This window comes from Podarcis cretensis (genome assembly GCF_951804945.1).
Source record: "Podarcis cretensis genome assembly, chromosome: 1".
Taxonomy (NCBI): domain Eukaryota; kingdom Metazoa; phylum Chordata; class Lepidosauria; order Squamata; family Lacertidae; genus Podarcis; species Podarcis cretensis.
Genome location: NC_137170.1, coordinates 16709356 through 16732629, shown reverse-complemented (window position 1 = coordinate 16732629; position 23274 = coordinate 16709356). Strand labels below are relative to the sequence as shown.

Here is a 23274-nt window from a genome sequence, read left to right as displayed (position 1 = left end):
TAAAATACCATAATGCATCATACATTAAAAACAGGGCTGCCTTCAGATGTCTTCTAAAAGTCTGGTAGTTGTTGTTCTCTTTGACATCTGGTGGGGGTGCCACTACCGAGAAGGCCCTCTGCCTGGTTCCCTGTAACTTGGCTTCTTGCCGTGAGGGAACTGCCAGAAAGCCCTCGGCGCTGGACCTCAGTGTCCGGGCAGAATGATGGGGGAGGAGACGCTCCTTCAGATATACTGGACCGAGGCCTAGCCCTATCAATTGGCCAGAAATGGAGCAGCTGCAGAGAGCTTGCTTCGTTCTTCCTTGCCAGAAAGCAGGAGTGCCTGGGTGTTGCTGTTTTCCCCTCCTCCCTCCCTGTCACTTTCTCCTTTTGTGCCATGTCTTGTGTATTGCACAAGGAGCATGGAATTGCAGAATTGTAGAGTTGGAAGGGAACCCCGAGGGTCATCTAGTCCAACCCCTGCAATGCAGGAATCTTTTGCCCAGCATGGGGCTCGAACCCGCAACCCTGGAAAATTAAGAGTCTCGTGCTCTACCGACTGAGCCGTCATCTTGTTACTGATCATTGTAACCCCTTTCCGGAGACCTTTTCAGCTGGAGAGCAGGGTAAAAATAATAATAGTAAATAATTGCGTTTAGGTCAAGGAATATATGGGCTTTAAAAATATTTTAATAGAGTGGAGTGGGCACAGGAGAAGGTGCATGCAGCAGAGCAGAGTGTGGCTCTGTTTAAGGGTTTTCAGAGGACACCCACGTGTCTGCCTGAGCACATGTTCAAACTTGCAGCACTAAAGTTTCCTCCAGGCGCCCAGTTGTACTTTTGGGAATGAAGCTTGTAAAATGAGATTGCAGGATAAAGGTCAGCGATGGGCGCTGCTCACGCATCCTGCCTCGAGTGATTCCCAATGTAGCCCCTGTTTGGTGGTCGCTTTGAGAAGAGAAGCCTTCGGATGAAGGGCTAGCTCATCTTGCTTGTGCCACCCACGTTTGACTGCTTTTTCATTCCTTCTTTCTTTCTCTCTTTTTTGCTCACTTCCCTTTTCATCTTTCAAGTCTTCTTTTCACAACATGCGTGTTGGGAATGCACGAATGGCTTATTAAAGGCTGGAAAGGATTTCTAAATAATTATCCAGAGTTTGGAGTGATAAAAGTACTGTTTCTGAACATTTACGGGCAGGATTTGACCTGTGCAAGGACATCTGTGGGAGCCAGTGTGGTGTAGTGGTTAAGAGCGGTAGTCTCGTAATCTGGGGAACCGGGTTTGTTTCCCTGCTCCTCCACATGCAGCTGCTGGGTGACCTTGGGCTAGTCACACTTCTCTGAAGTCTCTCAGCCCCACTCACCTCACAGAGTGTTCGTTGTGGGGGAGGAAGGGAAAGGAGAATGTTAGCCGCTTTGAGACTCCTTAAAGGGAGTGAAAGGCGGGATATCAAATCCAAACTCTTCTTCTTCATCATCTGATTGGACAACAGGGCTTCCCTACCTTCTCCTGCCCCCCATGGGTGCCCTGGATCTCCCAGAATAATGTGGGTGGCGGGGCGGAGGGTGTTTCTATATTATATATTTTGTCATCTCCGTTTGTATTTTTCTGTTGCAAACTGCCCTGTGTTCTTCGAACGAAGGGTGGTATACATCAGGGGTAGGCAACCTAAGGCCCATGGGCCAGGAGCAGCCCACGGGGGGGGGGGTCGTTTAACTGGCCCATTAGCTGCCCGCTTGGCAAGTCCCCGCGTCCTGTGCTAAACCGGTGCAGCGCGGCGCCGGAAATCGCGTCTGCACAGGCGCCGGAAATTGCGTGCACATGCGCAATCCATCCCGCAGAGGGATCTCCGCTGGAGTGAACCAGCCCAGGCGAGGTAAACCTTGCCAACCCCTGGTATACATAGAACCATAGAATTCTTGAAAGGGAACCCCAGGGGTCTTCTAGTCAAACCCCCTGCAATGCAAGAATCCAGGAGGAGCGCAGTGTTCAGTTCCACCCTGTATCCTCTAATTTGATGAGGCTCGTTTGACATCACCACGAAACAGAGCCTTTAGTCTCATCGGCCCAGTCCTGTGGGATGCTCGTCCAGCAGAGATTCAGCAGGTGTCTTCTGCCTTACCTTTCAAATATTTGCAGGCGAACGTTTTCTGTGCCGCCAGGCCTACGCAGACAATTAAGAAAATATTTCCTGTAATAGTTAGCTGATGATCCACTACCTTAAATTTTGTATGCAGTGTGTGTGTGTGTGTGTGTATAATGCTTGTGAACCGCTTTGATATTTTTTATGATGTAGTATACAAGTATTCTCTCCCCCCCCCCCCGTAAATGCAATAGGTTTATAGTCTAAGCTACAGCATCTGGTGCATTTAAAAGCTAGCAGGTCTTTTTGTGGCTTTTGTGAACTAAAGCCTAGTTTGTCAGATGCCTAAACCATTGGCAAAGAATGGCACGGTGCTTGACTTTGCTGCAGGGCTAAGATTCAGCAACCATGTAACCGGAGTCTTTTAAAATTCAGCCTTGGATTTTAAAAAAGAGTCTGGCTCGCACTCCATATTACTGGCCAACATGCATGTGGGGAATATGTGATTTGAAGTGGGGGGGGGGGCAGAGGAAGGAGGACGAAACATAAAAGTAACTGTGTTTGACCCATAAAGAAAAATCTCCTAAGTTGGCTGCTAATGTGTAATGAGTAAAAGATCCCTTGCAATACCCAACAGCTATTCCTTCATGTTTGTTATTGTTTCTGTTGGTGTTTGAAAGGCATTTCACAGCTCATACTCAACCGTGCAGTTACACAAGAATGTGGGAGGCATCGTGTGGGTGTGGGACTCTGAAGAGCCTCATACAAAACTCTCCTGCGTGACTTCCTCTGTGCAGCAACGTGTTTGCTACCTGCCTGTCCAGCTTACTGTGGGTGCTGCAAAGTGATAAGAAATGATGTGTTCCACATAAGATACTGGTAGCTTCAAAAACTTTGAAGAGCTGGCTAACGTTTCACCTGCAATGCTCAAATGGCCCTTAAAATAAGTTGGCATCGGTGACATTTGCAGTAGCCGTTGTTGACACACACAGCAATCCTTCTCACGATTCAGCAGCAGAGGCTTCATTTATAAATGTTTGCTTTTTTTAGAGAACAGGATAATTCCCCCCCCCCCCCGTTTTGTTGTCATCTGTAGACCAGAGCGTGGTGTGCTAGATCAGTCTGTGTTCAGGACCCAGACATCATAATTGAAATACTTTATTGTCACTTGTACAACTTGTATACAGTGAGATTACACGAGCACCCCCCACTCAGCTCTCTTAGTCTTAATTCACCTCGTTTACTGATGCACACCCACCAAACCCAAAAGTCAGTTGCCCTGTTGTTATCTTTCATTCAGCAGCCTAACAGCCCATGGATAGAAGCTGTTCTTTACCCTGTTGGTGCGACTAATCATGCTTCTTCTATATCTTCTGCCTGAGGGCAGGAGATCAAGAAAGTGCTGGCCAGGGTGTGAATCATCCCTGAGAATTTTCCTCACTCTCCTGAGGCAACGTTCTTCCACTATTTCATCCAGCGGATTCACGGGACAGCCCATAATATCTTGAGCTGTATTCACCACCCTCTGTAGGCACTTCCTATCAGTTGATGTCAAACCAGCGTACCACACCGTGATGCAGTATGAAAGGACACTTTCTATTGTGGACCAGTAGAAGGAGATCATTAAATGTTGATTGACATTGTTCTTTCTCAATACTCTGAGGAGATGGAGTCTCTGTTGGGCTTTCTTAACCACCTGGGTTGTGTTGATTTTCCAAGTAAGGTCTTCACTGAGATAAACTCCTAGGAATTTAAAGGAAGAGACTCTCTCCACACAGCCCTCCACACAGGGCTAAGAACGTCCTGACACCTGTCCTCCACCTCATCCCTAATGCATAGTCATCCAAACATTTAAACCTCATCGATAGCTAAAACCAGGGTGGAGAGCCAGAGGCTGAATGCGGCCCTGCAGGCTCTCAGTCTGGCCCTTGGCACTCTCCATAAGCCACAGCCTCTCCCTAGGCCATGCCCCTCATTGCTTCTGCTCTGCTGCCACCTTGAATTTTTTTACCTGGTTGTAATGTGTCCTTGGACAGCGAATAGATTCTTGCTTGCCTGGGTAGAGGCTGGAGAGAGGGCTTTTTGCGTATGTTGGTAGAAACCTCAGGAATTTATATTTTTAATAATATTTTATTACATTTTAACAGTAAAAAGGTTATAAGACAATAAATAAATAAATAAATAAACACAAGAAAAATACAAAAACACAAAAATACAAGAATACAAAAATACAAAAGTGAAAACATTTAACATAGAACAAGAAAAAAGAAAAAAAGGAAAAAAACAAAAAACCTTTTTTAATTTCTCATCTTTGCATAACTTATTTTCCTGACTTCCTCACACCTCCCTTTTTTGTATTCCATTTAAAGATTGGTTCAGCAAATTCATATCCTGTTAGTTTATTCTTAATTATTTTTCCTCACATATTATGATTTCAAATTTTCATCTAATATCAACCATTCTTACATATTCTTATACCTTATTACTAGAACCTCTTCATTTCATTTCAATGTCATCAACATTCAAAAATTTTACAATATTTTTGTAGATAGATTTAAATTTCTTCCAATCTTATTCCACCATCTCTTCTCCCTTGTCTCGGTTTCTGCCAGTCATTTCCGCCATTTCCATGTAGTCCATTACTTGCATCTGCCATTCTTCCAAGGTGGGTAGGTCTTGTGTCTTCCAATGCTTTGCGATGAGTATTCTTGCTGCTGCTGTAGCGTACAGAAACCTCAGGAATTTATCCTCTTGCACAAAGGTAATAATCTCCCTTCATCACCCACCCTCTTCTCATTTCCCTCAGCGCCACCTGCGTCCCTATTAGGGCGTGGGGCCCTCTGGCTGAAAGCCTGATGTTGCCCTGGGAGGGGTCCCAAGGGCAAGAGCAGAATTCAGGGCGACTCGCACGCTGCCGCCGTCGTGGCAGTGCAAAGTAGCAGGGCAGAGACAGAGATCACACACCCAGAAACTTAGTTGATCTTGTAGTTCTGATCACACAGTACAGGAGAAGGGATCTTTGGGTCGCTTGCCAGTTTGAGCTGGAGGAGAGCTTTTCATCCCAATTGCTATGAGCAGATTCTGACTGGAAAGGGGATGAGCTTCTCCGGCTTCTAATATACTCAGCGTCTGTTCTCCCGGTAGCCATAATTTCGCTAAAGGCTAAGATACAGAGTGTAGATCGAGTTGTGCAGAATGGCGATAATTCAGATAGGCAGCTTTTTACTCCAGAGCACAATGCCTATGTATTCTCTAATGCAGAAATAATAGGGAGCCGAAAGAATCAAAAGGCATTGACACTGCGAATAGCAAGGGCTTGTGCGCATGTATCATATTTGGATGTATCCTGTGTTATTTGGTATTTAAATTGAAGCACGATGGGGAACTGTAGGATGCAGTCATGAAAAATGAAATGTGTGTGTGTCAGAGAGCGAGAGACGGAGAGAAGAGAATCTCTTTGTAAGAACAGTATGACATGGAGTCTCTCGCCTACCATATTTCTCTTTCCATGACAGATTTGCTTCCTGTTGCACTTAATGGAAATTTGGCACCGAGTTCAGATTTTGAAACAGAAGCGTTATAAAAATATCATTAGTTAGTTTGGGTTTTTAGAGAAAGTGATATTCAGCCTTCATTTTACGGGTGTTTTTTGCCTTCCCAGAGGCGAAATGGAATGTTATCTATCGTAATTTGCTTTGAGTTTGCTTTCTGCAATAAATAACAATAATGCTACTTTTTCTGAGGCTCTTTTGACTGCCAATATACATCCAGCACTTTCTCTCCACTCCTTCCAGCAGTTCATCTTTAATTTAATTTCCCGCCTCTCAGTCAGTGCCGATCCATTTAGAGAGGGTTTGTATCAAACGGCAGAGGATGACATTGACCGTTGTATTATCTTTTGCAGCCAGTTGGAGTCAACTTGGTTAGTGTGTTCTCAAGTCCCAACGATCAGAGCCTGTGGGCGATCGACAACAAATGGAACGTCCATGTTCGCACGGGGATTACAGAGGAGATGCCTGTAGGCACAGATTGGGAACAGGTTCCGGGTGAGAATATTTTGCCTTCATCATTTGGTCGCTGTTGAAATGCCATTGGGAAATGTGTAACGTCCCTTTCCCCCATGAAATTAGAAGCAGAAGAAAAGGGAGAAGTGATGTGTCGGTGTTCCTCCTCCTCCCTGCCTTCTTTTTGCATTTCCCTTTACTGACACTGTATTTTGCTTTTGTATTCGCTCTTCTGTACTTTGACCAAACTTATTGTAATGGGGTATGGGGTTGCTTGTGCATAAAGCGCAAACTGCTCCAGGCTGAGTAGTTTGGACAAAACTTTCCCCCCAGGCTGGACAGTCAGTACACCATGACTGTCTCAATCACTGGAAGAATCCATCAGTGGGCGTTTCCTGAATTTCTTCCAACATAAGAGTTCTTTCACACCCAATCGTCGTCTCCCTTCTCTGCGCGAAAGCTGTCTGCGCAGAGTGGGCGTCCCCAGAGGAGGTCCTGTGCTCTCCCCGCTGGTTTCACTGGAAGAGTCCTGGAGCCTTCTCTCCGCAGCTCCCTCGGACTCCCCTTTCTCCCTGGTGTCACCTCTATCTCCTTCCCCAGCGGAAGCGTCCTCTCTCCCTTTGCTGGTTCCCTCTCCAGCATCATCATTAGGGAGCCTCAGCGCCACCCTTGGCTCCGATGGCAGTTCCCTGACACTTATCCTTTGGCTTCAGGGCTTCAGGCATGCCAGCTGGCGATAAGTACAAGGACTGTTTGGGCACGTTGTCCGAATGGCGACATAGCACGTCGGTACGGCATCACGGATAAAAACCCCGCAGGAGATTACTGGAAGAAGATTCCAGGGAATGTTACTTGTCTGACAGGTGAGTTGTGTTTTGCTCTCTTTTTTTATATATACATGCTCTTGCGGTCTTATGGGGCTTGTAGTGGGAATTGCATCCAGTACAGTGATACCTCTGGTTACATACTTAATTCGTTCTGGAGGTCTGTTCTTAACCTGAAACTGTTCTTAACCTGAAGCACCACTTTAGCTAATGGGTCCTCCTGCTGCCGCCGTGCGATTTCTGTTCTCATCCTGAAGCAAAGTTCTTACCCCGAGGTACTATTTCTGGGTTAGCGGAATCTGTAACCTGAAGCGTATGTAACCCGAGGTACCACTGTACAGCCATACCCACCCCATCCTGCCTTCAGCTGAACTGTTGAACCTGTTAGGCTTCAAACGGGATCTTTAGCACAGGAGATACAGCAATGCAAAGCAGGCAATGCTTCTGGGAGTTGTAGTACAGGATGGGATGGACTCCTTAGCTAACAGCCTGTCTGTTGGCCTGCTAAAATTGAACCTGGCAACTTATTTCTTCCTCAGCTACTCCTCTAGATGAACTGTGGGCTGTCGGTCCTTCAGGCTGCCTCCTTCAGCGCCTCACTAAGACCTTCCGCCATTCTCACACGTTGCAGAAGCACAGCGACGCTTCCATGTCGTTCCACTCAGATGAAGACGAATGGGAGGTAATATGAGGCCCCCGAAGACCTGGAGCGCTAAAACAGCATGGACATGCACGTGGGAGTGTTGGGCCAGCGTCTGGCAACAATTAGCACTTTGATATAAAACACTGACTTTTTCGAATATCCCCCAAACTGTGTAGTAAGGTGTCTTGTTTCTGTATCTCTCGGGCGAGATGGGCAACGTGGCTTTAAGAAGTCTTTGCCGTAGCTGTACCGTTTAAAAATACTTATCGATTTAACCTCGTTAGCAGCAAAACAAATGTTGCTCTAGCATGCAAATTAATATCTGTGCGACATTGGGGAGGACGTCTGTTACATAGGCTGAACAGCAGAAATGCATTTTTTAATGTCCTTGTACTTTTACACCGGGAAGGGGGAAATGGGTGCAATGTGGAACACGGTTACATTTCAGAACGAGAGAACCTTTCTCAGTAGTGAGTCAACTTAGCAAGGCACAGTTTGGCAATTGAGGTGAAAAACTCTTGGGACCATTTTCGTTGTAACTTCCAGGGTTCCACTGAACCTTCACTCTGCGGGTACTAATTTCATACCTTGCTGAAAAGGTTGGGTTCATCCCAGGCTTTGTGCAGACATTGGCTCCTCTTATGCCTAAAACCGGGACACTAATGGCTTTTGTTTCATAGATACCCATGAGAGGATTAGGCAGAACATTGAAAGTCAAGCTTGTAATATGAAGGGGGTGGGCTGTGGGTGCCCATTGAGATCCATGCTTGGCCTGACTGAACTGTAACTAGAGGAGACTCTGAATTTCCACTTTTGTATCACGAAACAAAACGAAAATAAAGAAATTGCATCTCACGAGAGAGTCTCTGGTATTGGTTAGGTTTTGTCTTCGGAATGGTCCTTTTTAAAAAAAGCTATATTAGCTATATATTGCAATGTCTTATACTTGAGATGTTTACAGCAGAAGTGCTTGATAATTTACTAATCACTTTCAATTTACCGTATTTTTCCGTCTATAAGACTCCTCCATGTATAAGACGCCCCCTATTTGGGGGGACTCAGATTTACGAAAATGGGGGGAGATGTATCTGTGTATAGGACGCCCCCAATTTTTGACATTATTTTTTAGGGGGGAACCTAGTCTTATACACGGAAAAATACTGTATATTTCATGAAGAGTTAAAAAAACCAAACCAACCCAAAACTCTAGGAAAGAGCTTGATCCCAGTGGCTTGGATGGGAAAGCCTTCCCTTATAGTTTTAAGGATATGTTTATTTGAGGAACAGAAGCACCCTTGGGGGTTTTTAAGCAGCTGCTAATGAACCTGTGGATGAGCCAACTTAACAGCAGGGACTGGGGGAGGGGGGGCACGTGTGGAGAAGCTTGGGGAACCCAATGCCCAGGTCAAGTGTTTCCTCCTTAAACTGCTCTGTGGTAGATTTTCTGGGGAGAAACCACTGCAAACCAAGAACACAGCATATCGAGAACTTAATTTGGTCACGGCAGATACCTGTTTTGCAACAAGCGCTTGCATAATGAGTGTTACGCTTCTTCCCTTTCAGTTTAGGGTGACTAGCAGGTCATATTTGTTTCCCTCTGAGACCTGATCTGTTTTGCTCGATCCCTTCCTCATCTATATATGGAGCCGGCCTCGGAGTTTCTTTTTATAGTCTGCCACTGGATCGTAACCAACTCAGCTGCTGAGGTTCACCCAGGTCACTAGATGGTCCGTTTGGGGAGCTTCATCGGCAAGCGAGATGTCAAAAGGCATCCAAGACATTTCTCTGAAGTCGGGAACTTCTGGAGGGTGGAAACGGGGCTGTTTTGCACTCTTCCTGGTCAAGAACCAGATGTTCATGTTACAATACTGAAATATTATACTTTTTTAATTAAAAAAAGACCTCATGATAACAGCTTGGCTTGCTAGTTTGTATTCTCTGTAATAGGGCACCTTGCTTTGTTCATTAATATTAGCTGGTGTTTACAACCCTTCTAAGCCAATAAGTTTTTTTTTATTATGTTTCATCCAACAGTCTGAAATGTTTACCATCTTTAGTTTCATTTCTGTACACCTGTGCATGTGGTTTTTTTCCCCATTGTGCTTTCAGATAAGTGCCATAAACTATTCTTTTTCTTAAAAAAATAATGCTTGGATTTATTTATTTTTAAATACGGCTTTCATGGGGCAACTTAACATCACTAAACCAATACACAAACTGCAATGTGAGCTGAAATGGAGTAACAACTCACCCAAGATTCAGTTTTCTTCTGCAAAGCCTGGAATAATTTAAATGCGACCGCATGGACCATTCAAGCTGAGCATACACCCAAAATTCTGTCCTGGTGCACTGCAAACACGCAGTCACTCTTGCATGGTGGCGCAGGGAACATGCAGCTCTCCAAATGTTGCTGGACTGCGGCTCCCATCGGTCTCAGCCAGTGTGGCCAAAGCTCAGAGATGATGGGAGTTAGGAGTCCAAACAGTGGAAAGCCACTGGTTCCCCATCCCTGCTACATGGGACTCTCCTGTATCTACAGCTCTTGAAGCCATGTGTCTGGAAAGACAAGACATGCATCTTTGGAGTAGTGGGAGCTGCAGGGGTCTCTGCTTAAGTAACATTAGCCTGAGGTGGTGTAGTGGTTAGTGCGCTGATCTAAGACCTGGGAGATCAGGGTTCGATTCCCCACTTGGCCATGAAGCTTGCTGGGTGACCGCAGGCCAGTTACTGCCTCTCAGCCTAGCCCACCTCACAGGGTGGTTGTGAAGGTAGAATAGAGAGGAAGGGGAATCATGCACACCACCTTGAGCTGCATTTGGTACAAATGTAATACCGTATTGTTCCGTCTATTGGGGGGGCTTCAATTTAAGAAAATGGGGGAAGATCTATCCGTGTATAAGACACCCGCAAATTTTGCACATTATTTTTTAGGGGGGAAAACCTAGTCTTATACACAGAAAAATACGGAAAATAAATTCCTTTCCCTGATGCAAAATATTAGGAGGTAACTGAAGAAAAGGAAGCATGGCAATTTGATCCCCTGCCAAGCAGAGAACATTTCTGCGCATTCTCATATCTCGTGACCGTCTTTGTATATCGACGTTGCTAACTGTAATCAAGGTGTATAGATGACCAAATAACCCTAAGTATTCCATTACACTAGCGTTATTTGTTCATGCGTGTATAGAGATCTCGAAGAGCAGAGGACAGTCAGGAAAGAGTGGATTTCCGCAGAGTTACCAAAGGAAGAAGGCAGAGAGTTTGGCAGCAGGGCTGAGCATGCGAAATGGCAATTTAGTGCCTGGAAATATACTTGATCTCGTACGGGCACTGCTTAATAATGGCAGGCGCATTAATGTCTAATGAGGCCAACGCTGTTGTTACTATAACTATGAAGTGAATTAATAATGGCTTAAAACGATTCCCAGTCATGTATCGCATTCCAAATAAACTTGTGAAAAACAAGCTTTTAGTCACAGACGTTTAAATATAATATGTGTGGTAGATCCTTGCTGTCACTTCTGGGGGCAAAAGAAAAGTTGTTCTGTTTTCTTGGGGAAATTTTATTTTGAATATTTAGATTTCTTAGATAAATAAATGAGCACACTTTCTTTCTTTCTTTCTTTCTTTCTTTCTTTCTTTCTTTCTTTCTTTCTTTTGTATCCTGCCTTTCTCCCACAGACCCAAGGCATCTCACAGCATTACTACTACTACAAATACTACTACTATTATATTTATATTTATATGCCTCCCATCTGACTGGGTTTCCCCAGCCACTCTGAGCGGGTCCCAACAAAATATTAAAAACGCAATAAAACATTAACCATTAAAAACTTCCTTAAACAGGGCTGCTTTCAGATGTCTTCTAAAAGTCATGTAGTTCTTTATCTCTTGGACATCTGATGGGAAGGTGTTCCACAGGGTGGGTGCGACTACAAAGAAGGTCCCTGGAACCTCACTTCTTGCAATGAGGGAACCGCCAGATAATAATAATAATAATAATAATAATAATAATAATAATAATAATTTATTATTTATACCCCGACCATCTGACTGGGTTTCCCCAGCCACTGGGTGGCTTCCAACAAAACACTAAAATACAATAACCTATTAAACATTAGGAGCTTCCCTAAACAGGGCTGCGTTTAGATGTCTTCTAAAAGTTTGGTAGGTCCTCAGCGAAGGGACTTCAGTGTCCAGGCTGAACGATGGGGGTGGAGATGGTCCTTCAGGTAAACAGGGACGAGGCATAAATTAAGACAAGTCTTTAAAATAACGAGGCCTCAACTGCAGTCTATAGTGTTATCCAGCACAGTGGTACCTCAGGTTACAGACGCTTCAGGTTACAGACTCCTCTAACCCAGAAATAGTACCTCGGGTTAAGAACTTTGCTTCAGGATGAGAACAGAAATCGCGCGGCGGCAGCGAGTGGCCCCATTAGCTAAAGTGGTGCTTCAGGTTAAGAACAGTTTCAGGTTAAGAACGGACCTCCAGAACAAATTAAGTTCTTAACCTGAGGTACCACTGTAGTGGATTCAAGCACCTACTATTTCTACATAGTACATGGAATAGTCTTTGTTGTGACGTGGGGTTTGTGATTTCAGCTCTCTTGACATAATATGCTGGAGACAGTTCTCTAGTAACACTTCTTTATTAAAGCAACAAGACTGAGACCTGAGGAGGGGAGAGCTACATTTATAGGGACAGGGGACTAGCTAGAAGGGATACATTTTGGAGGGAACAATAACAGGCAATCACAGTCCTGCCTTTTGGAGGAAACCAATAAGACAGAGGATCCAAATACAGCAGCTTAAATGAACCAATAGTAGCTGTACCCTCTGGAACCAAAAGGCAGTTACTTTACCCTAATGCAAATACAGACAATAATAATACAGATATAAAATCCTTTGACTCAATACACAACAGTCTTGTGACAGCAGCACTTGACATGGAATTGCAATGGTTGGTACGATAGATGACTTCACCTACCTCCCTCATTCATTTTTTCCCCATAAGGCTCTGCCTATGTTAACTTGTAGATCAAGGACTGCACATGCAATTTTGCCTTTCATCTCTCATACCAATTGAATTATGGTGCCAAGATGGGCTGCTCATCTTGGCACAGCTCAAAGCAGGCTCTTCCTGCCTCCGAAATTGCTGATTTATGCCTTCTGAGATTTCTTCGGCTCTATGATATACTCCAGTAGTTCTACTGGAAAGGGGGATCTCATCAGATTAGCTCTGATGTACCTCCCGTCTCTATAATTCCACCGGCTGCAGAACAAATTGAATATGCTATCTTTGAAACATTATAGTCTTACAATTCTGCCTTACAAAGCAGCATGTGTCATGTTTCTCTTAAAGTGTTTTACATTTTCATTTTGCCCTGTCATTTGTTATGTTTATTTGTTAATTTATATATCGTATTTTTTGCTCTATAAGACTCACTTTTTCCCTCCTAAAAAGTAAGGGGAAATGTGTGTGCGTCTTATGGAGCGAAGGCTGCGCAGCTATCCCAGAAGCCAGAACAGCAAGAGGGATTGCTGCTTTCACTGCGCAGCAATCCCTCTTGCTATTCTGGCTTCTGAGATTCAGAATATTTTTTTTCTTGTTTTCCTCCTCCAAAAACTAGGTGCGTCTTATGGTCTGGTGCGTCTTATAGAGCAAAAAATATGGTATATTAAGTCAGACCACTGGACCAATTAGCTCAGGTGTCCCCAAACTAAGGCCCGCAGGCCAGATAAGGCCTGAGGGACTCATTTATCCGGCCCGCGGCAACCCCTGCCTCCCGTTGCCGCCGCCTGTTCTTACCGGCACAGCACGGCACGGCTGCCCACTTCTGGGTTGGAGGAGCACTGGAAATAGCTTGTGCGCATGCGCAAGCGTTATTTCTGGTGCACATCCGGGTCGTAGGAGGCCCGTGTACATGCGCACAAGCTATTTCCGGTGCTCCTCTGGCCCGGAAGTGTGCTGGAAATCGCGTGTGGGCACGCATATGGGAACATGCTCCCCCGCCCTCCGGCCTACCACGCGATCAGTGCTGGAGACACTGGCCTGAGGCGCGGTAAGTTTGCTGACCCCTGATCTAGCTCAGCATTGCATGCACTGACTGGCAGCAGCAGCTGTCCTGGGTTTCAGGCAGGAGTCTTTTCCTAGCCCAAACTGGAGATGCTGGGGATTCAAGCTGGGACCTCCTTCATGCAAGGCAGATACCACAGAGCTATGGCCCTTTCCTTTGCAATACCAGTTTCCCAAATTGGGATCTGGCTGCTCTACCAGTTAACTTGCAAAATCAGCATCCCTTGGGAGGAGAGTCCGTTCGCCGTGTGGCTGAGAGCCCTCCTCCCATTATAAGAGCCCCCTTCAGCAGCAGAAGGAAGCACGGCCTTGAGTCATCCCTGTAATAAACGAAAATCTGCCCTTATTCCCTTATGGGGGACACAAGAGCCCTTATAGAGTCCTTTGTAGGTTCTCCATCGGTTGGAGAAAAGAACAGAGGCCAACCAGAGAATATTGAGAAGCAAAGCAGCTTGTAAGCCTGATCTTTATTGAACTGTTGCAACAGGGTGCTCCCCTCACATGCAGGAAAGGAGGAGGACCCAGAACCCAGGTGTGCCCGCCCTTATATAGACATTTTAAATTGCCCGCCCTGGAATCCAAGACCACCCCCAGAAACATCATACCTACATCACAGAAGGGGTGTAGCTCAAGACCACCCCCAGACACATCATACCTACATCACAGAAAGGGCGGTCTACAGCAGAAATCTGAGCGCGTTGTTTATCTCCTGTCATTGTTTATCTCCTGTCTAGCAGGTTAACTGTTAATGCTTACTTGATTGGATACCCTGGGGAGCCTGGCTAGTCTTTTGTACAGTGGTACCTCGGGATGTGAACGGGATCCGTTCCGGAGCCCCGTTTGCATCCCGAACAGAACACAAGACACGTCTGTGCATGTGCGGGTCACGTTTCGTCGCATCAGCGCATGCGCGTGACCTCATTTTGACCGTCCGCGCATGCGTGAGCGGCGAAACCTGGAAGTAACATGCTCTGTTACTTCCGGGTTGCCGCGGAGCACAACCCGAATGCGCTCAACATGAAGCATATTCAACTCGAGGTATGACTATAGTGACAAATACCCTATTCATACACAGATATACCCTTAAGACAGGTTTTGTGAATGAAAAGGCGATGGGGAGGCTTTTCCATTTTCCTTTGACCTTGCAGAGAGAACATTTGGTCAGTTTGGGAGCCAAAATGGCTCCAGGACTGCCCTCCTGTGCTGTCTCAGACATGTGGCCCATACATTTATGTAAGTGTTTGCCTGGCAAATCCATGAACATTTATTATTTATATATATAAGACCTTAATTGTTTTATTTCATCCCCCACCCCAAGGTTTCTCTGCCCCTGCACACTGTCCCGTGGAGCTGATTTGTGGTGAAGCAAGATCACACTCCAAGGGGGTCCAGTGCTTAATGTTTTCTTTCTCTCCCTGCGTGTGCTTTATATCCCTCCACGCACATGGAAACACTGCAAGGTTTTGCCGGTTTCTGGGCAACTGTTTCTAACACATGTGTGCCAAAGTGGGAGGTAAAGAGCCGGGAGTCTTTCAACTTCAGGACAAAGGGGCTGCAGATTGCAGAGGCTCAAGATCTCTCGCAGCTGTTGTGTGGCTTCCTACTACCCTGCTGGAGCAGATTCCTTTTTTAAAAATTTGCAAACTGCAGCATTAAAAAATTGAGATGAGCCTGCTGCTGGATAAGGCAGGGGCCCATCTACTCCAGCATCCTGTTCTCACAGTGGCCAGCAAGCAGGATCCAAGCACGAGAGCAGCACTCTCCCCTCCTGCGGTTTCATTTCCAGCTGTGGTGTCATTTATTCTGAATAAGGAAGAAGACCAGAGCTAAGGTTCGGCCAGGCCTCAGCAGAGCTCCACATCTGGTTTTCAGTGCCAGGACTCAACCCTGTAATAAGAGGAAAAAAGGGAGCCTCTGAGCATGGTCAGAATGTATTCCATCTGCTTTCAGCAACACTGAATTACAGGGAACCAGGCAGAGGGCCTTCTCGGTAGTGGCACCCGCCCTGTGGAACGCCCTTCCATCAGATGTCAAAACAACTACCAGACTTTTAGAAGACATCTGAAGGCAGCCCTGTTTAGGGAAGCTTGTAATGTTTAATAGACTATTGTATTTTAATGTTCTGTTGGAGGCAGCCCAGAGTGGCCAGCCAGATGGGCGGGATATAAATAATAAATTATTATTACAGTCATACCTCGGGTTAAAGACGCTTCAGGTTGAGCGTTTTCAGGTTGCGTTCTGCGGCGACCCGGAAGTAACGGAACGGATTACTTCCGGGTTTTGCTGCTCACGTATGTGCAGATGCTCAAAATGATGTTCTGTGCAAGCGCAGAAGCAGTGAATCGCGACCCACACACGTGCAGGGTTGCGTTCTGCTCTGGATGTGAACGGGGCTCTGGAACAGATCCCATTCGCATTCAGAGGTACCACTGTATTGTTATTATTGTCCGTCCGATTAATGTGAACAGGCTTATCATTGTAGGCATGCCTTAAGGACAGAGGTTCTGAACCTGTTATCCTCCAGATGATGCTAGCTCTCCAACTCCCATAAGTCCTAGCCAATATGACCAATGGTCAGGGATTATTGGAGTCACAGCTTGAAGGCCCCGGGTTCCACCTGCTTTAAGGAAATACCTGGCAAGAGTCTTGGACTTTTCAAATGAATGCTGGTAGTGTGAGGTAATCAGGTGATGCCTCTTAATGGCAGAAATTTCACTGGAACATGAAACCAGCCAGAGCGCAGCAGGTACTGGGCATGGCAGGGGGTTGGACTGGATGAACCCTGGAGGTCCCTTACGACTGTATGATTCTAATATTTTTTAATAAAGTTTTTAATAATACAGTAAATCATGGGAAACTAGTGTAAATATATATATATATACCGAAACAGCTACAAATAGAATACGGAGTAGTTCTTAACCCTTAGCACCCACAGAAGGGAGTAACCCCTCCCAGCATTCACCTGGGATCTTTCCTTTGTCCTCTCAGTCCCTGGATCCTAATAAAGATCCCGATGAGAGGATGCCAAAGAAGAAAGAGAAGAAAACGAAGAAGGGAGGGTGGAGAGAGAGAGAGAAAGAGAGAGAGAGAAAGAAAGAAAGAAAGAAAGAAAGAAAGAAAGAAAGAAAGAGAAGGCTATGGAGTATGTGACTGATTAAGACTGCATGTTTGTACTTGCAAGAGAGAGCTTTGTCTGTGCAATCGGTGAACAGAACAAACAGGCTTTCCAGACCTTCAGACCGTGCAAGCAAGCAAGCAACGCAGCAGCATAAACAGCCTGTCCTGTTCTGGAGTCAATTTGCTGGATACCGAGTTGGCTGGGCCGGACTATTGCATACCCACAGACATTATGCAAATGGTAAAGTTACTTGTGCAACAGGTGGATTTGCATCTCTAGCTGCAAGGATTGTGACTGATGCAACAAACCGGTACTGAGTCTGTACAACTCAGCCTCTACAGAGAGAGGTAGGAATATCAGGTCTTAAAGGTAAAGGGACCCCTGACCATTAGGTCCAGTCGTGACCGACTCTGGGGTTGCGGCGCTCATCTCGCTTTATTGGCTGACGGAGCCAGCGTACAGCTTCCGGGTCATGTGGCCAGCATGACTAAGCCGCTTCTGGCAAACCAGAGCAGCGCACGGAAATACCGTTTACCTTCCCGCAGGAACTTGCAGTTTGACGTACTTTCGAACTGCTAGGTTGGCAGGAGCAGGGACTGAGCAATGGGAGCTCACCCTGTTGCGGGGATTGGAACCGCTGACCTTCTGATTGGCAAGTCCTAGGCTCTGTGGTTTAACCCACAGCGCCACCCTTAGGGTCTTAGGGTCCCTCAAAAGACATCCTTTTTACTGTGTGTTCACAGTGACTTGTGATCATGATGGTTATATGAGTGGTTATAGGTGATCCTTTCAGTACTGTGTTTGCCTGAAAGTTTTGGGGGCAGACCTACTGCTTTGTTTCCAGTCTGTGCACACCCTGCTAAAATCCCATCACTTTAAATGTTCAAGGGGTTTGTTTCGTTTTGTCCTGTTTTCGTTGCGCTATATTGCAAGAGTGCCTCTCCAGGCGGCAAGAATGTGGTAAAACTGAGGGAGCATCGCAGAACTAGTAGTAATAAAGCAGTGTGGACGCTCCTGTATAAATCCTGCACTATTACAGCATCAATGACAGGTTGCAGAATACAGCTGCAAAATTAAAATACCAGTCTGAAGGGGTCCCTAATGAATTTGGAAGGAAGGGGGTGTCCAAATTCAGAATTTCATTTTTAAGCGATCGTGGCTCTGCCAAACCAAGTTGTGTGTCAACTGAAGAAACAGCTTTTCTCCCCCTTAAAAGCAACAATCAAACACATTGTTTTGTGAAGAAGTAAAAGTAGTATTTACTTACATAATCTAGGTCTGGAACCAGCCAATTACAGTAGCAAAATGAAGGCAGGTTTATAACTACTATCTAAGTTGCAAACATGCAAAATGTAAGTTCAAAAGTGGTGTCTGAACTGTGGGCCTAGTCTGGCTGTGTGGTGTGCGGCCCCCCCCTTTCTTGTTCAATCTGTGGACCACCGCCACCCCTCTCTCATTTGACAGGGGACACGGGCTTGTGTTACCTGCTCAACCTTGATTTCTGCATGCAGAAGTGTTGGTCATGGAAATGGTTCATCAAACAGGGTTGGTGATTTCTAACTCAGGTGTGCAGCAAGGCTTCTCTGAGGCCAAAGGAAGAGAGGGGAGGGGAGGCTGGGTTGTCCAGTGTACAGTCAATTTGCTCTTCTTGAATACAACACAATCTGAGTATCTTCTGTGATGGTGTATTGAGGCCAAGGAGGAATTCTTTCATGGCTGAATAAACCAGGTTACTAATTAAAGGGGACAGATGGGTCATTCCTTGCCAAGAGGATGTAGAAACGAGAGGCAGACGAGAAAAAGGAATGCCACATTTTCTGTACATATTTTTCGTCTCCTTCTCCAAATAACAGGGTAGTATTGACCAGCCAGCTGATCTGATCCGTTGCCCAAACGAAGGAAAAGTGATGTGTGGCTTAGTGGCAACATAGCTGGTTGACAGCCCTCTATGGCTATTTGAATCAACTTCCTTTGTCCCTTAAAAGGGCTTTCCTGTAACCAGACATATAAAATACATTTGAAGCACATTACTTCCCCCAAAAAAATCCTGGGATTCTTAATCTCTCACAAAGTTACAATTCCCAGCACCTTTAACCCAAACTACACTTCCCAGGATTCGGAGGGAGGGGGAGGGAGGAAGCTACGTGCTTTAAATTTACAGCGTGGGTATGACATAAGTGGCTTGCCAGGGTATGACAGCTGTTTCTACAGAAAACCTTTGGCATCCTTGGAGGGCCTTTAGAAGGCAGAAAATCTGGGGAATCTTGGAACAATCGCACAAGCTCCCTTTCCACCCCTCCACCTCCTCTTTCCCCTTCCAATGTAAACAGAGAGGCTGTGGCCATTGTGCAGCATCTGTGCCACTCCGAAGATCCTGCAAACAGAGGAGCATCAGCACATATCCTGGTCGTGTTCTTTCCACTTGCGCATGCAAACGTCCAAGATGCTGTTTCGAGAACTGGGCTGAGAGATCTTTTTGTCAGGGCCTGGGAGAAAACCACGGGTCGATAAAAGCCATTTTACAAATTTTATTTTAAGGATAACTACCTAATCATGGGACGCGGGTGGCACTGTGGGTTAAACCACAGAGCCTAGGACTTGCTGATCAGAAGGCCGGCAGTTTGGATCCCCGCGACGGGGTGAGCTCCCGTTGCTCTGTCCCATAATGCTCCTGCCAACCTAGCAGTTCAAAAGCACCTCAAAGTGCAAGTAGATAAATAGATAGCGCTCCGGCGGGAAGGTAAACGGTGTTTCCGTGCACTGCTCTGGTTCGCCAGAAGCGGCTTAGTCATGCTGGCCACATGACCCGGAAGCTGTGCAACGGCACCCTCGGCCAATAAAGCGAGATGAACGCCGCAACCCTAGAATCGGCCACAACTGGACCTAATGGTCAGGGGTCCCTTTACCTTTACTTTACCTAATCACAGGGCAGCAGGTGAATCAAGCTTAAAAGAAAAGGTGCAGAAGGAAAAATAGTTTTCACCGTAGGCAAGGTTGTGGGTTTTTCTCCCAATGCATGTACAAAAATCATGCAGGGTTCCAATGCTAAGTATCTCAGTGTGTTTATAAAGCTTGGGGATTTCCGTGAGTTCAAGCGTGTCTAAGCTACACGCTGCTATCTCCCTCTCCTCTGAGCCTGACACTTGATCTCAATGCTTTGCTGCTTTCCCCCGCCCCCTTTTCCTTTGGGCTGCGAATGTGATAGGGGACGAGTGATGCAACACCTCTTGGCCTAGAAAGATAACTGTTTTCTGAAATCAGCTGAGCGGAATACTTCTCCGCCAGGCAAGGTCAAACGCCGCCACCCCCAGACTGTGTAGAACCGATTGGAGAGTGTCCCAGGAGCAGGCTGCTTGTGGCCAATTGTGCGGCAATTCCAGAACCTTCCTCTGACTGATACGTAGTGGGAAGTACGCGGTATAATAGGCAAAACTAGTTGTGATGTTGGCTGGCCTGTTCTCTTCAAATGCATTTGACTCCCTCAATCCTGAGACTAGACTTGAGGGATCAAGATTTCCTTAATTAATCTTCTGTTATGTCTGCAAAGGGATTTGCCATCCCGCTTTTTATTTATTGAAATCGTTAATATTTATATACTGCTAGCTATAAAGAACACCGCAGAAGTTTGCAACATTATGCATACAAAACACACAATTAAAAGCCATTATTATTATTATTATTATTATTATTATTATTATTATTATTAAATCAGAGATCTTATTGCCTTCCAACCTCCTTCAATGTCGTTTGGAAACTAGATTTTCAAAATGATTCCCATTTTTACGCAAGGAACAGAACAGTGTTCTATCATTGCAATTCTCTTTTTTTTTTCTCATATATGGTAGGGTGGGAAAAAGTCACAGTTTATGGGATTTGTTGCCCCTTGATTAGTCAGACACCTTCACTGTACTTCTTCCAGCTCCTGCTAAAAAATAATTTTGTTGAAGAAAGCCTCCCCAGACATGTAAATTTCATAGGCCTTTTTGTATGTATTTTATAAGGTATGTTTTTTTAAAAAAATTGCTGGTATTTTATTTGGGAATATTTTTTTTTTAGGCTAAATCATTTTTGCTTTCATCGGTAATTTTTATGTATATTTTATATAAACTGCTTCCAAGTTTTGATGATTAAATGGCATATCAATCTTGTTAATTAAATAAATATACAATCAGCTCAGCACCAGAAACGTCTGCCATGGGTGTGTGCATTTTGATGACGAATACTCAATGGTGAAGGAGAGATACTTTGCACATGGTCAGAGTAACTCTTTTCTTCCTAGACATAGTCTTCACATATTCCAGGGCTGAATTGATTGGAAACGGGATTGAAATATACCCTTGATGAATCCTGACTAAAATAAAAGTATATTTCTCGGACTTCCGGGTTAGCGCCTCCGGCAATGGCGGAGCTCCTCCGATCGGGAGGAACCGGCTCCGTGAAAAACAGGGTCTGACCGCCACAGCGAAGGCGGAGACCCTTAGAAATCACAGACGGAAGAAGTCTGTGAACCTGGGATTCGGCTGGCACCTTCTGCGCCCCCCCTACTCGCGGGGAGACCCGGTATCGGGAATCCGGAGCGACGTGGGGTGAGAGGCGCGGTGCTTTGAATCGACCGCTTATTTCACGGAGCGAAGCCGCATTGCTGCTGTCGGAGAGCGCTGACTTTTTTCCTGTGGACAATTGGATTTTAAACAACAACCCGTGAGTAGAACGGGAAATTGAGCTTTTAAATAATTTAATTTGGCACCGAATGGGGAAGGTTCAAACAGGAAGTCCACCTTCCCTTTCTGTAAATAGACTGAAGCAAAGTAGTTGTTAACTAAGGTTTTGGAAAGTCTTACATAAAGGATTAAAACTCCACTGATTGAAACTATTAATTTTGATCAAGTGAACTTGCAGGAGAAGGTGAAAAATTAAAAATCGAAGCATCACGTCTCTGAACCTGGGAACGGTTTGCAAAATCCATCGACGGTAAACAGGACAAATTTGACAGCTAGCTTTAAAAGAAAGACATTGTTTCTATTGTCCGCTTCTGCACTTAAAAAGAAGAAAAGGTAACTGGAAACTGTTACTAATTTACTTTTGGAATTGTGCTGGAAAGGATTGATACAAATGGAGACTGTCTTCCTCTAGAGGGAGTTTTGGGACATGGTTACAAGAGTGCAGCTGGGAAATTGGCCTTAAGATAAAGACTGTGAGAAACTAGTTCTGACCTTGAACATCTTAAGAATGTCGGCAAAGGAAGAAGTAGCGTCTCTACTTAATAGGACAATCTATCTGTTGGGAAAGCTGCATAAACAGATAGATGTCATGGCTACTAATATTGATATTTTGGGAACAAAAGTGGGTATCAGCATAGAAGTCGACAAGAGCCTGGCCCAGCAATCTCTCTTAACTGAACAAATTGATGAACTAGAGAAGGAGAAAGTTGCTGTTGTTGAGTACAAAGCAAAACAAGGGGGAGCCTTAACCCTAAAGAGGCAAATGGAGGATTACAACTTGAGGCCTTATATGACTGTAATTAGGAGAAGCCAGTTTTTGAAGATGGGTGCCTGGCCTGATCTGGAAAAGGAAAGGTGGAGAGATCCCCTTATGCAGGGATCAAATGACTTTTGGAATATGATTTTGAGCCAGGAGGAGATTGGAGCTTTTGGGGCCTTTGGACTTGGAAGAATTCTGAAACAAGTTTCGGAATACTTTATGGCCCCTAGCTTTAACTATGGAAATCTGGCAGATCTGTCAAGAAGGAATATAAGCATCGTTGGGTTGGAGCTCCCCCGAGATCTGCTTTTTAGCACTAAAGATTATGAAGAAGATCGGCAGAAGGGAAGTGAAGAAGAGTTAAGAGCCTCAGATATAAGATCTCCAGGTTGATGGACGCTGGGAGGTTGATGGAACTGACAGCAGGGGCCGAGACCGGGGAGGGGAGACGGTGGAAGAAAATTGGGAATTTAAAGTGTATATATGGAGATTTTTAAAAAAATTAATGAGAGATAGAAAAATCGTGGAATGAAATTTTTTCCCCTAGGGGAAATGTCTTAAGAGATTAAGTTCAAATATATTAGTTTTAATGAGAAATAAGATTAAACAAAGTAAAAATGGATGATTAATTGGTGAAAGAAGAGAATGTTAAATTACAGTATATTAAGATAAATTATTAGGATAAAAACAAAGATGAAGGATTTGCTGAAATATCTGACTGAACCAGAATACAAAGAGGGGAGGAGTGAGGAGGTCAAAAATAAGCTAAAGAAAGTTACGTAAAGGTTTGATTTGTTCTTTTTTTTATTGTATGCTTTTCTTTCTTTTTTGTCTGTTTTCCTTTTTTATCTTTTTTCTTTGATGGGACTTGTTTTTATGTATTGTTTTGCTTTCTTTAAGGGACGCAGGTGGCGCTGTGGGTTAAAGCCTCAGCGCCTAGGGCTTGCCGATCGAAAGGTCGGCGGTTCGAATCCCTGCGGCGGGGTGCGCTCCCGCTGCTCGGTCCCAGCGCCTGCCAACCTAGCAGTTCGAAAGCACCTCCGGGTGCAAGTAGATAAATAG

The 23274-nt window shown here is 45.1% G+C and overlaps 1 protein-coding gene and 1 long non-coding RNA gene across 4 annotated transcripts in view; one reads left to right on the top strand and one right to left on the bottom strand.

Moving 5' to 3' along the window:
• TECPR2 (tectonin beta-propeller repeat containing 2) overlaps positions 1-8390 on the top strand; it is a 55237-nt gene extending 46847 nt beyond the window's left edge. For 2 of the 3 annotated variants that reach the window (XM_079982691.1, XM_079982692.1), the window contains exons 19-21: positions 5969-6110; positions 6782-6931; positions 7432-8390. In XM_079982691.1, coding sequence (XP_079838817.1) covers positions 5969-6110; positions 6782-6931; positions 7432-7583 — 444 coding nt within the window. In that variant the 3' untranslated portion in view covers positions 7584-8390. Of the gene's footprint in view, positions 1-5968; positions 6111-6781; positions 6932-7431 lie in introns of those variants that run through there. The other variant, XR_013840418.1, reaches the window with a different exon arrangement.
• Positions 8391-8719: 329 nt separating this feature from the next.
• Positions 8720-13545, bottom strand: LOC307209083. The gene is made up of 2 exons (XR_013835304.1): positions 13347-13545; positions 8720-10091 (listed from the first exon to the last, which is right to left on the bottom strand). It is a non-coding gene; the product is annotated as an uncharacterized lncRNA (long non-coding RNA).
• Between the last annotated feature and the right edge of the window lie 9729 nt (positions 13546-23274).